Below are 14,157 nucleotides of genomic sequence, written 5' to 3' on the forward strand. Positions count from 1 at the left end.
GTGCTGGCGTAGCGCCCGCTAAAGGCGGCTTTGGGGAGTGCTCACGTCACGAGTCCTTGAGAGGCGGGCGGTTTGAATTGAGCTAGCACTATGCGGTCCACTAAAACGTGATCTTCTTTCAAGCTAAGCATTTACTTGGCACGAAGCAATCACTACGAGGTTTCTGGGATGGTTTCAATAGTCCGCGCCGAGTTGTATTTTCTCTTTAGTGTCCCTTTAAGTGGTGTGTCATTATCAGTCACACCACAAGCGCGATCGTCAGCACGCCAGGCTTTTGCTTCCCCTCGGGCCCACTTGTTTTCTCCTGATTTGTCACTGCTTTAGTCCCGTGTTCATAAGCGGTTAGCCCCTGGCAGCCCTGTGGCATTTTCTGATTGGGCCACTTTTATTTTGTCTCCTCGCGGCGCATGTTTTCGAGCTCGACATTCTTCAACATCGTCGCCTTTCATCCGGCACTGTTCTTCGCCAAGCACGCACATAGTCTTTACTTTCTTCATGTTGCGTACTTTTTGAATGTGCACATTTTTAATGCGCACCTGACCCACCGCACATGATAGAGTTCAAACGATGAAAATTTTGGAAAGAAAATGTTACAATCAGGTATTTAGGGCACTTTATCAGTATGATGAATGTTTTCTTCTGCAACCACCTTAGGAGCCACTACTTTCATCTTGTGTTAATATATGACGCACGTTGACATCTGCTTGTTGTGGTTTTATTTCAAGTGGACCATATTTGTGAGGTCATACTTTTAGAAACTCAAAGGACCTAAATTTAAATTCATTGAATTGAAGCTTGGTTTACATGAAATAGAGGGTGTTGTTGATTGACAGCCTGAAAATTGCGAGGTGCTATTGATATGCTCCGGCTTCTGCAAGGTACGACCAGTGAACAATGATAACACTTTTACACAGAAACGAGAGCTAAGTGTGACAGTTTTAACGTTATTATTGTGATAGCAATAATATGCACACTCTCGGCGGTTTTTCCCGTCGCCTCATGTCCCGTATATGTATGTATGTGTGTATGTATGTATGTATGTGTGTGTGTATATATAAGCCACAAATAAAAATAACTCAGATAATTTTCCGAAGTGCGCGACCGGGGATTTGAACTTGCGAGCACTCACTCCGCAGCGCGCTGTGTTAGACAATTCCGCCACGCGGGATGCATCCTCCAGCATCCTAACGGCGAGCTATTTATATATACCATTTAGCGCTGGCAGTACGCAGGGCTCGGAGGTGTTTCAGCGTGTTCACTGTCACCTGTCCGATGGCGCGAAGGGCAAGGTTTAAAGGTCGTCGCTCCGCTTGTAGCGAGTTTTATAATTGGGGGCCGAAGACACTGGGCCCCCAAGCTGCGTTGGGTAGGCTGCTCTTGTGTTCGGAAGAGCAGCAGCGTTTGAAAGTTGGATCAACCGCAGGAGGCGTTGGGTCAAATGCATGTGACGCCACACGTGTGGAAATTAAAATTATGCGAGACGCGGCCCCATATTTTGGGTGGCCCGCGCTGCATCTGCGTCTTCTCGCTGGCGTAGCACGCTAGCTTTCGATTTTTGGGTCTTAGGACAATGCGAGCACAAGAGCCCAAGAGTGGTTTGTGTTCTGCGCATCCGCCCTGGCGGCTCGTAAATTTCTTCGGTTCCCTAGCTCCTTGGGTCCCCAATTCTAAAACTCATGCCTCCGATTTGTACTGTGACGTACAGGGCGTTGTCGCCCGTGCTCGCGCGCTTATCTCTTGAAGGTGGCAGGTTTGTACGTCTCGTGCCTTCCCCGCAAACTGCGTTGAAGGTACAGACCGCACGAAGATCACTTCGCTCGCTGCAGCGGCCGCGTTTGCGAAAGGAGTGAGCTGCTAGCTAGCAGAGCCAAAGTAGGGGCTAGTTGAAGTAACAACTGCGACAGTTGTTAGTTCGTGCTCGTCCTGTGTATACCTGTGCCTTCTTTTCATGTGTTCTGTTTTGTGTTTGAGCAGCTCGCTGCAAGTGTCGAGCTCTGACAGTTGTTAGTTCGCGCTCGTCCTGTGCAAGTTCTTTTCGTGCGTCATTTGTGCTTGAGCAGCGCGCAGCAAGTTTCGAGCTGCTTGCCGTTCTTCATGTCGCATTCCAATTTGTTTCTATCGCATTCGTTGCTTCGCCCCTGCGGCAAACTGACTTTTTTCATTGTATTCAATGTCACACCACACTGAAGGTGCACCAGTTTTTAGTGATGAAATAAACTGTAAATTTGTCAAAGGGCAGAAGGAATTGCGCAGTTGCAAGCATGTGCCAACAACGGTAATCATTCTGTTCAAAACGGCCTTTTATGCACTTGTGAAGCATAAGAAATTGATACACATTCTTACGTCAGGTATGTTTCTCATGATGGTACACAAAGCATTTTGTTTATATTTTTGTTGACTTCCAGTCTCCACATGAGCACTTTTTATACTTGATTTATGCTTCACAACGCAGATAATTCTGTCTGGAAGTATTTGTTTTGTTTTTGTGCGTTGTCTTGTGTAGCTTGTAGTTCCCTGGGCTCAATTTTTTCTTGCGGCATCTTTTGAATGCGTATTGCTGAACGAGTTTGAATGTAGCTAGAACTTGAATTCGCAGGGTACACAGGAATGCGTGCCGTGATCCTGTTTCTAGTGAAGACTCCTATGGATTGCAGTTGACACCAGATGATCGACTGGACTGGCTGGTACCCTTTGTGATAGGGCAGCTCATTAGTGTCTTCCTGCCTCACTGCCAGGTTAGTTTTCACTTCAGTAAACTGTGAAAGGTTAGTAACTGGAATATTAAGTAAGATCTACCGTGAGGCAAGTTTTCCAGTGCTGAAATATCAGAAGAATAAATATGTCATGCATTGAGTCTCAGGCATTGAGTTTCATGTCTTAGAACAATTGTAAATTAATCTTGGATCAAAGCAGCCATAGCAAGGTGTTTTCTGCATAAAAGAAAAAAAAGTGTTAATGGAGAACATGCAGCATGTTGGACTATAGTGAACGCTAACCTCCCACAACTGCAGCTTCCAAAGAATGCCGTGCCTTGCTTTGCATGTGTACAAATTGTTTTTTTCAGGTTGATCACTTCTTATAGTGTTCCCTGCATTGATTTTTAACGGAGTTGTGTCACTGCCCAACAGCACTCCCAGCAGTCTCGTGCCTGTGAGATGTTCCTGGAGTGCCTTTCCCTGGTGTTCTGCTTTGCAGAGGAGCATAGCACCACCGTGGCACCACAAGTTCTGGAGGAATCCACAACACTGCTGTCTTTCTTGTGGGACATAAGGGCGCACCACAAGGATCTGTGAGATGCACTTTCTTATCAAACTTATCACTTCCAAACATTGTGGTGCTACTGTCCTTCATTTCATGTAATATATGGTAGCGGAAATAAGTGCTGAGGGCACGTATATATAAAAAAATCACTTTTTTCATGAAAAAATCTGTTTACTTCACTTGCAAACAAAATGTTTAACTGTTGATCTTTGCATGTAAAAAGATGAAAGCATATTTAGAACAAGAAGTCCATAAGGAACCAGTGCACCTTTTTTTCAAACTCACGTGACCCCTTAGCAACGGCCGGCCGAAGAGCCCGGATGAAAGCACGCTGGTTTCGTTATCGTCAGCTGCCACCATGTACAAAATAATAGCTGTCATGACATACGAAGCTTTTTCTGGCTGTTTTATGTCAGCAATTAGCGTGCAAGCTTCCTCATTTCTGTTATTGCGCGCTAATGTCAGTGGTGGTGCAACTGCGCCATTTTGGCTCGTTTGCAGTGGATTCTAGCATATCCACACACACGTCTTTACGACACTGTTTTTGGTCATCGCACAGAACTTTGGAAGAACCTTAGCACAAATCTTCCTCATGTGTAATTCATCAGTTAAAATGCGTCGAACAGCTTCCCGATTGAAGTTAACTGGCTCCGCCACTGCACGAACATTTAATCTTCGGTTACCACGGGTCACATTACGAACTTCGGCAGTGTATTGATCTGTAATCGCTGACCTTGGGCGCCCAGCACGTTCATCATCTTCCACACTGTCCCTTCCCCCTTAAAACCGCTTATCCCATTCAAACACACGTGCACGAGAGAAAGTTTCATCTCCATAAGCCTCGGTTAACATTTGAAATGTTTCCGTGGCTGATTTCTTAACTTTCACGAGAAACTTGATGTTGATTCGCTGTTCGGTTTTTACATAGACATTTTTTCCAGCAGAATGCAGCTACACGTGTTCACTAAATGACGCAGCGCTCTCAAGTGGCGGCATCGGTTAAGTCGAAACCGGCCGCATGGATAGAGGAGGTGTGTGGGATGGCGTCAGGAAAGCAGTTGTAGCCACTTTCACTCGTTTTTCGAGCTACACACTTATTCACGTTTTTTGGGGGGTCACACCTGGTATTTTCCTAGATTGTGCTAAAGCTTTTGAAAATGTGTCTCATCGCTTACTGCTTCTTAAACTCAGTGCTCTTAATGTTGACCCTAACATCTTGAACTGGACAGAATGTTTTCTAAGTAACCGTACTCAATTTATAACTGCTAATGATGGTGCATCCCCGCGCTGTCTGCATCCCCGCGAGTAAGGCGCTCCTTAAGGCCCCCGTCTTGGGCTCATTGCTATTTCTAACTTATATGAATGACTTACCTACTGTTATTAATAGTTCCAATAAACTATTTACCGACGATTGCGTCCTATACCGCGAAATAACTGATCAGCATAATAACTTTATTCTTCAGTCAGACCAGGATAACATATCAAAGTGGTGCTCAGAGTGGCTAATATTCTTAAATCCCACTATATGAAAAATTATGTCTGTCCCGCGTAGCTCTGACTCATCCACTTCTTTCGGCTATCTTATCAATAACATGAACCGTGAGTACGTAACATCGTGTAAATATATCGTAATTCAGATAGTCAATAACCTTTCTTGGCATGCGCACATTGAATACATCGCTACATCGCTAACGATTCCCACCGATCCCTGGGCTACATACGCGGAAGATTTAACACGAAAGTGTTTATTGCCGGGGTCCACCAAGACTTCAGTGACGTGTTTCCGTCACGGAAATGACGTCGAAAAAATATACACAATCAAAAGGAAAAGAAAAAAACGTACCGTTAACGGGCATCGAACCCACGACCGCTCGGTCCGCAACAACAGATGCCGGGCACGCTGTCCACTGCGCCACGGTCACAGACTCTGGAGGCTTTACGAACGCGCCTTTTATATCTGCCACCCTCCCGGTCGGCTGGCTGGTGTTGACCTCTGGGAGTGGCAAGGTAAAGCAATTCGTCATTGCTGTGGCCTCCGCGACTAGCACCTGCAACGCGTTACGCGTCCGTCCCATTCGGCGCGTTTTCAATAGAATTTGAATTTTGTCAATGCCTTAACACACCGCGAGGTGGGGACCTTTGCCCAAGCGTCGTAAAAGCATCGGCCTCGCTCAGTATCACGCTAATACAAACCAAAAATAGCTCTGCGACGCGCGCCTGCCTCACCTGGCTGTAAGCCCGCGTTCCCCGTTGTCGCGTTCGCCCCGAGAAAAATCGCGGCCGGGCTACCGGGGCGACACGACGCGCTTTGCGTTTCCCTCTAGTCCGGCCGTGGGTGTTCAATCGCATTTTAACTTGCCGCGGGATGGCGAACAAGCTCTTCGTCCAATATGCGACGCTTTTCTGGCTATCACACCTCGTTCTCTGATTAAGCTTTCACCGTTAACTACTACAGCTACCACAAGGGTTTGTTTACTCATTTAACATGGACGTTAGTCGTCGGGATGGAGATGTACCACCAATAATCAAAGTGGGTGCATACACGTTAAACGGCGCCATTAGCTGCCAGACATTAATATACATTGTGCAAACTCTCTTATATCAACGTACAGTAAGCATTCAGTTACTTCTGTAAGGACACGCTTTACTTTCGTGTTATTCCGATTCCTATGACGGAAGGATGAACCGTGTTTTTTCTAAAGCCCGGTGCCATTTAAAATTACTGCTATATAAAACACTTATTATACCCAAGCTAGAGTATGCGTCATCTATTTGGGACCCCGGTCAAAAAACATTAACAGGTATCACCGAATCAGTTCAAAATCAGTCAGCACGTTTCATTACTTGAAATTATTCCCGCGCAGCTAGCGTTTCGCTAATGAGTCAGTCCTTGGACTGATTGACTTGTAACTTCGAAGAAACATTTCTCTTCTATGGCTTTTTCAAAAAATCGGTTACCAAAATAATTCATTAAAAGGAACTCTCTTCAGAAGCTCCGCACATATCTCCACGTCTTGATGATCAGTATAAAGTTTTCATTCCTTTCTGCCCCACCAATGTTTTTTTCAGACTCCTTTCTGCCAAAGACCAGTGTCGAGTGGAACTGCCTTCCTCCCTCCATTGCCTGCACTGAGGACGCGTCATCTTTCAAGGCTTCTCTAACTGATGACACATTGAGCCTCTAATAACTTATTAATAATTGAACATGTATTTTAATTAATTTTTGGTATTTTTATGTTCTATTTTACTGCGTTTTTTGTTAATATTACCCACCCCCTCTGTAACGTCTTTGTGCGCGCTGAGGGTAATGTAAATAAATTGAATAGAATAAATAAATAAACAGTTGTTGACAATTAAGTACGAAATACTACCCTGACGTCATTGTTACAGCCAATGAAAGTGGTCGCATGAGTGATATGGCATCTCAAAAGAACACCACTTCTCAAAATGCCGGGAATGCGGCTGGTAATGTATTGCAGTGCGCTATGATAAGTAGCAGTGCGTGTTTGAAGCCTTATGATAGCAGTGAAGTGATAGCTGCGCCAAGAAGTGAAACCTGCTGCACTTCGGCAAAACCGCATAGTTTGCGCGCAGGATGCGCCAAGATGTCATTTTTTGCAGCCTTTTGGAGAAAAACAGTACGGCAGGCACTCAATATAAGTAATTCATCGATCACTGTTTTAGGTTCATGTGCGTAAGGTATGTTTCACCACTCTACTAAGTGTCTCCATAGTCGGGCACAACTTAAGACGGGAGAGTCGCAGGCCAGGTGACCAAAGCGTGGCATACGATTGCCTGCGCGACTACAGAAATAGTCCGGCTCATGTTCTAGGCATGCTCTCCGACGTCAGTGTCACCGTCCATCCGGCTCGTGACGTCACTGTAGAGGGCGCGCTCATTGGTGCAGGCTTGTGTGCATCACCCATATTGCATAAAGTTTTCTACGGCCACTACTGCCTCATACTGCGTCATAACATTATTAATTAGAGTAAATATAGTTACTAAGTGTTGCGAATTTAGAGAAAAGTAATACTTGGTGCAGTTTCAGGTTTTTGTGAGCTTGCAGCCTTTTAATTGATTGACTGCATTAATTACAGTGAGCGGTACGTGTATGTGCTTAAACGAACCACTGATTTTTTCTAATAAAAATTGGTAGTACTATTCGTCCTGATTAACTTCAAGAAGTTATGCAGAGCGCTTGATTTAATACGATACTGCGGTAAGGATTTATCAACAACTCCACCCGCGGCAGAGGCCTGTGATTTTGCTAAGTACGGAGTCGCAGCATATGTTATACTGGTGTCTCGGTCCTGCTTCTCGACTGCGGGAAATGTTCATGTGAAATAACTTGTCCAATGAAATACGAAGCCTTCCATTACCTATAGCTTAATAGCGCGGAAACACGACTAAGGACAAAAGGGGACACCGACATGGCTGCCGTAGCAGAAAGCATCCACAAAACTCAGAATTACCGAGGCCTTACTGCAGATGTTGGTTCCCAAGAGAGCGTGGCCCGACGCGACAAAGTCGCGGTCATCCCGTTCAAGCACCAACTGTCGATAAACTGAAGAAGATCGGTCAGCACGGGGTGTTCGTGTCATTTTTTCGGCTCCGCACAAGCTCGACTCGCTTTCGCAGAAAAGCAGCCCTCCTGCGAGACTAGAAGTTGAATGTAAAGTTGAGCATCGTAACCGGTTCGTGGATTGTGTGTGCGGGGTTGTCTACAGAATTCCTCTGTCGTGTGGCGCCTGCTACGTAGGTCAGACTGGCAGGTGCCGCAACGACCGGCTTCTGGAGCATGCAAATAACGTCCTAAACAAAAAAGATGGTTTCCTGGCACTTCATTGTGAGTGGCTATCTTCCTGAATTTGATAAAACATCAGTTTGCACCGGCACAAAGACGGCCGCACCCGCGTAATTGTAGAAGCGGCACAGATGAGGCGGGAGGGATGTTCCTGCGCGAGCTTAGCGTGAGCAAGCCGTCCATTTCAGGGGCGTAGCCAGAAATTTTTTTTTTTTTTGGGGGGGGGGGTTCAACCATACTTCATGTATGTTCGTGCGTGCGTTTGTATGTGTGCGTGTATATATACACAAGCATATATATACAAGCATTTCACTATGTGATGAAGAGCTTGTGTTTTTAGAAGGTGCTGGAACGCGCATGCGGTGACCCCTCCTGTTTACGCACTTGCCATGTTTCAAGGCGTGCTTGTTTATTCTGACTTCGCTTGTTTCGGCACGTGCCTTATTTTTCTGTTTTTCATTATTCACTGTAAACACTGCCTGCACATGTGCTTCGTTTCACAATAAAGCTCAGCTGAAAGTTATAGCGCTTGTCGGTGTCCCCTGTTGTCCTTTGTTGTGTTTCCGCGCCATTACGCTATAGATCATGCAGTACCAACTAGCCCGATCCGCTACCCTTCTTCCATTACCACGAATTTCGTTAAACACATCGAACATTTCAGGCACAAAGAACCAATTTATTAAAACCAGTATTTTGTTACAAGCCCACAAAACAGGAGCCCAACGATTCTCTCTATGAAGCACGACATCACTTACTTCACCATACAGTGTGGGCCTAGGTTGTCCTGAAAGTACGAACGTCATGAAAATAATTTCTTCGATTCTAAAAAAATTCTGTGGAATATTTACGCAATTTGTACATCCAAACAGTACCTAAAGTATCGGAGCACGCGTCTTTTAATTACAAATATTACCTCTATAGTGGGCAGTTGAGGGGACCGACGGTCTAGGGACTTCAGAAACTGAGGGTTTTGCGCAAGAAAACGAAGAGCAGTAAGTTAATTTCATTTTCTGAACTTTTAAGTAAATATCCATTCATGCGTGCGTATATCCATTGCATTTAACATGGTACAACTGCTCCATATTAGAGAGATAAATATTTGCGTTCAAAAATGTGGAACTAGTAACCGCTCCAAAAACCTAGTTTGCTGCTCCAAAGCGCGTGGTTTTATCTGCTCCAGAAGCTGCACCAAAATGGGTTCGATGAATCACATCACTGCTGTTGAGCTTTATGCTTAACTTCTGATGTTTGTGTGCGGCACGCGTATGTTTTCCTTTCTAGTGGCCATCTCTGGTATTGCCTACACGGCATGCACTTATCAGTTCTTTTAAATCGACTATGAGGTTATCTCCGCTTTTAACCTGTTTGAATACAGATTTTTATATTACCTCAGATTTTCACCTCTTGAAGCCTCCAGTTACTGGGAATATGTTACCCCAAAAAACTTTTAAACAGCGAAGCTGATTAAGCTAGCCGTAATGTGTCCGACCCTGTCTCGAAAAATGAACAGCCATGTGCCACAGGATTTGTGTAATTCCCGCTACTACCACTCGTCCACTAAAAGTAAAGGAGACAACAGTTAGCCGAACAAACGGGTATGTGCCACAGAAATGGGCGTGACCTATCAGAAAACTGTCATCATCATAAACGGGTATGTGCCACAGATAGTTGGTAAATCCCACTACTCCCCACTGGTCCAGTAAAAAAGGTGATAGTTAGCCCAACACTAGGGAACGGGAAAGGCAACGGCGGCTGCGAGACTGTCATCATCATAAACGGGTTTGTGCCACAGAAATTGGGTAAAACCCACTACTCACCACTGGTCCACTAAAAATGAAGAAGGCAACAGTTAGCCCAACACTAGGAAACAGGAAAGGCAACGGCGGCTACAAAAAGACCCCGAAACGATGGAAGGCCTACACCAGCGACGATATGCCCGTAGATATATGACAGGTGCGAACGCTTGGTTTCAGCTCGAGTTTCTGTCTCTGGAGCTTGGGAATCCGTGTGGTGTCTGTGACTGTCTGTGGTTTAACTCGAACCTCTGCGCTGAGAATCAACGTAGATACAACCTAGCATCACATAGCCAGAGCCTAGCGACGACCTAGAAGCAACCTAAAAACAACCTGCATCACCTAGCTAAGGCCTAGAAACAAACTAGAAGCAACCAGATTAGTCTTCAAGATTGTCCAGTTTTGCTATTCGAAGTCTTGCACGGCTTAGTGCAAGCTTCGCCACTTTCTTTCTTTTTTTGCTACTTTCTTGTTCCCTCGATTTGAACGAAATTATCAATATTTGGTGAAGTCGCAGCCGGTGAAGAAGTACGACTATGCGGTGCAAAGACATGGCGACTGAGGCGTGTTTTTAGCTCCCAGAATTGAATTAGGCACTTGCATTACACTAAGGAAAAGGCTTTTAGGTGCGTGGCTGGGCCTCGGGGGAAATTTGCATGGGGCCTCGTTTTGAAGACCCCGTATTGCTGAACGCGACTCTCTACTTCCTGTGTGTTTGAGTTGTTCGATATTTAGTTGTGTCGAACGTGTTTAGATTAGCTACACTCGATGATTACCAAATGCCCGGAAACAATTATCTGCGTTTTTGACATCCCAATTAAAATCGTCGGACATATCCCGTCGATCATATAAATAACACTAATTTTGATTAATAAGCTTGGCGATGACTTTAATCCCATTGCACATTGCGCTATGGATTAAATGCTCTCAAAATGCTCTCAAGATCTCCTAGAGAAGAGGAAGAAGAAATACACGCACGAGGTGCACGAGGACCGAACGCGGCCTCAGTCGGTGGCAAGGGCTCATCCAGCTGGCTGCTCAATCCGGGTCTCGCCGCTGTTCCACCGAAGCCGTCTCCTGGGGCCCGCTTGTCGTCGAGCGGCAACGTTGAGGAGCACAGCGGGCTCTTCGCGATCGACGGCTGACGCGGGAACGAGTCCCGGGGCGACGACGCCATGCCGAAGAAACAGGCGGAGGTCAACCGCGGTCCGCCAAAGGCCGGGCGAGGAAAGCGCCAGGTTGCTGATGACGACCATGACCCTGGCCCTTCCAACGAGGCTCCCGCTGCCAAGAGGCCACGCGGTCGACCGCCCAAGGTCGTGTCGGTGGAGCCGCTAACTCCGAAGCCCATCGCAACCACGGCAGCTCGAAAGTTGCGGAAGGCAGCCAATGAAGCGCAGCCCGAGAGCGAAAACCCATCCACCAGCAGGGCAGCCGCATCTAAAGCCCCGAGATTGAGCCGCAGGAAGCGGTCGAGAAGCTCCTTCGCAAGCAGCACCAACGACACAGCAAGCGAGGCTCCAAAGCGTCGTAGTGCCAAAAGAAAGGTGAGCCGCGGTCGATCAAGGCACTCGTCCCGCAGTCGTCACGGTGGACGCGTGCGTAAAGACCAAAGCCGTGAAAGCTTGACCACACGGTCGGGAAGAAACGACGGAAGAAAGAAGAGGCGCGGCAAGAGCCGCCGCCATGCCCGGTCTCTTAGCTCATCCTCGGCCACGAGCATGCGCTCGAAGCGCGGCAAGAAGCGCCGTCATGTCCATAGTCGCGTGTCCTCCAGACACGGGGGAAGGCACGTGAAGGCGAGGAAGGCTCCGAGCAGCGCCTCGTCAACTAGACATGGGAGGCGCACGAGGGTCCACAAGAGCTCCAAAGGCTTGAAGAGAAAGTAGCAGAAGAAGCCGATTAGAATTAAAGCTTCGGTTAGGACTGACCGTGCTACGCCCAGAGCAGAGCCAGCGAAAGTGAACGATTGGTATTTCCCTCTAACATTTCCTATAATGTGGCGAGGTTGAAAGTGCCTCTTGCTCTGCCAGAGTACAATATTCTGGAATAAAATTTCCTTCGTTGCCCCTTTGTTGCCCAATTATTGTCTGAAATGTGCTATAATGTAACGTATGCGCTGGTGAAATCGCGGGAAAGATGTGAAAACGGAATATTTTAACACACTAATGTTGGTTCATTTGTATAACCAATACCATGTGCTCAAGGTTGTCCAAATAATGTGCAGTACATCGCTCAGGCTGTGTGAGCGAGTGTACGCAATAATAGGTAAGGAAGTTTTCAGAATCGCGCCGAGGTCGTACAACGGCTCGCCAGCGCAAATACTAAATTTATCAGTCGTTCAGGTCGAAGTAAAAATTCTGGAGCCCTTCTCAAACAGGAAAAATAGGGGCAAGCGAAACTTTGCGTGAGCGTGCCTGGCGTACTGTTTTTCTCTTAACAGCGAAGCTGCCCAGCAAATCGTTCCTTCACCCCGTACCAAAAAACTATCACCATCAGAAACGTGTATGCGCCAAAGAAATTGGTTAAACCCCACTACACACCACTGGTCCACTAAAAATTAAGAAGAAAACTATAGTCATCAAACGGGTATGTGCCATTGTGCGGCCTATCCGAAAACTATCATCATCATAAACGGGTATGTGCCACAGAAATTGGGTAAATACTAGTCATCTTTGGTGCACTAAAAATGAAGGCAACAGTTGGCCCAACAAACGGCGGCGAGAAGACCGCGAAGCGATGGAATGCCTACGCCAACGACGACGTGCCCGTATATCTATTAGAGGTGCGAACGCTTGGTTTCAGCGCGAGGTTCTCTCTCTGAAGTTTAGATATCCGTGTCGTGTCTGTCACTGTCTGTGGTTTAACTCGAACCTCTCACCACTGAGAATCAACGTAGAAACAACCTAGCATCACCTAGCTAAAGCCTAGCAAGGACCTAGAAGCAACCTAGAAACAACCCTCATCACCTAGCTAAGGCCTAGAAAGAACCTAGAAGCAGCCAGATTAGTTTTCAGAATCTTCCAGTTTAGCTGTTTCAAGGCTTGCGCCGCTCAGTGCAAGCTTCGCCAATTTTTTTAAACAAAGAGTGTAGCAGAATGAACAGTATCTTCTGATTGTACATATTAAGGTGAGCAACCTCTGGATTTTTTTCTTTTGATTTTTGTTGAATGATCACTGCTTAAGTAAATACAATACACTGAGTTCAAGAAGCACTTTGTAAAGGCTAGTGTTAGATTTACGGCATCTGATTCTTTGTCATTTTGTTTTAAGTGGACAGACACCCAATTTTTCTCAACCCATTTTTTTACGGCGCAACGAAAGGTTGCGCCGTAATAAACCTAATAAGCGTAATCCATGGATTACGCGCGATGTTATACACGCCAAACGCAAAGTAAAGAGGATGAGAAAACTGCTGAAAACCAACCCATTAAAATACACACATCACGATCTCAGCACGGCTATTGAATGCATGAAATCAAACATTAAGGCAGCTAAGCAATTCTACTTCACTAATACACTCACTAACTTTTTGAAATCAGCCCCAACAAAGTTCTGGAACTACATAAACCCAAAAACTCGCAATAATGAAGGAACGATAGATGTAGACAACCGAAGGTCTGCCAACCTGCTTAATGACTACTTCTGCTCTATCTTCACGGAAGATGATGGCACGCTACCACAGGCACCTCCCTCTGAATTAAAGCCTCTAGATAAGCTATCAATAACCGAAGCAGGCATACTTAACTTGCTGCTCAAACTAGACTCTAAGAAATCATCAGGACCTGACAATATATCAAATGCATTCCTTCGCAGATACGCTACGCGGATGGCCAAGTACCTATTAATAATCTTTAACAAATCATTGTCATCAGGGACCCTCCCTAACGATTGGAAAACAGCTAAAGTAAAACCGATTCATAAATCGGGAAGTAAAACCGAACCCTCCAACTACAGACCCATCTCACTGACATGCACAGCCTGCAAACTGTTAGAACACATTATCCTAAAGCACATAACCAAACACCTTGAAAAGGAACATATACTAACACCCTGTCAGCATGGATTTCGAAAAGGTGTCTCCACAGTCACGCAACTACTTGGAACTTGTACACGATGTATCGCTAAGTGTCGACCTACAGAAACAAATCGATCTTATCTTTTTAGACTTTTCAAAAGCTTTCGACCGTGTATCACATCACAAACTAATTCATAAACTCGAACTAACCTTGGGTAAAGGGCCCATTGTCGATTGGATAAAAGATTACCTTAGTGACCGCACCCAGTTTGTAGAAGTCA

At 45.9% G+C, this 14,157-nt stretch overlaps 1 protein-coding gene across 1 annotated transcript; it reads left to right on the forward strand.

Annotated features, from left to right (window-relative positions):
- Positions 1-2,261: 2,261 nt before the first annotated feature.
- On the forward strand, positions 2,262-3,307 carry LOC119397398 (uncharacterized). Its single transcript, XM_037664850.2, has 3 exons — positions 2,262-2,275; positions 2,597-2,735; positions 3,129-3,307. Exons 1-3 carry the CDS (start codon positions 2,262-2,264, stop codon positions 3,291-3,293), a joined length of 318 nt encoding a protein of 105 aa, XP_037520778.2. The 3' UTR covers positions 3,294-3,307.
- Positions 3,308-14,157: the final 10,850 nt, after the last annotated feature.

The sequence above is a fragment of the Rhipicephalus sanguineus genome, chromosome 1, assembly GCF_013339695.2.
Source record: "Rhipicephalus sanguineus isolate Rsan-2018 chromosome 1, BIME_Rsan_1.4, whole genome shotgun sequence".
NCBI lineage: Eukaryota > Metazoa > Arthropoda > Arachnida > Ixodida > Ixodidae > Rhipicephalus > Rhipicephalus sanguineus.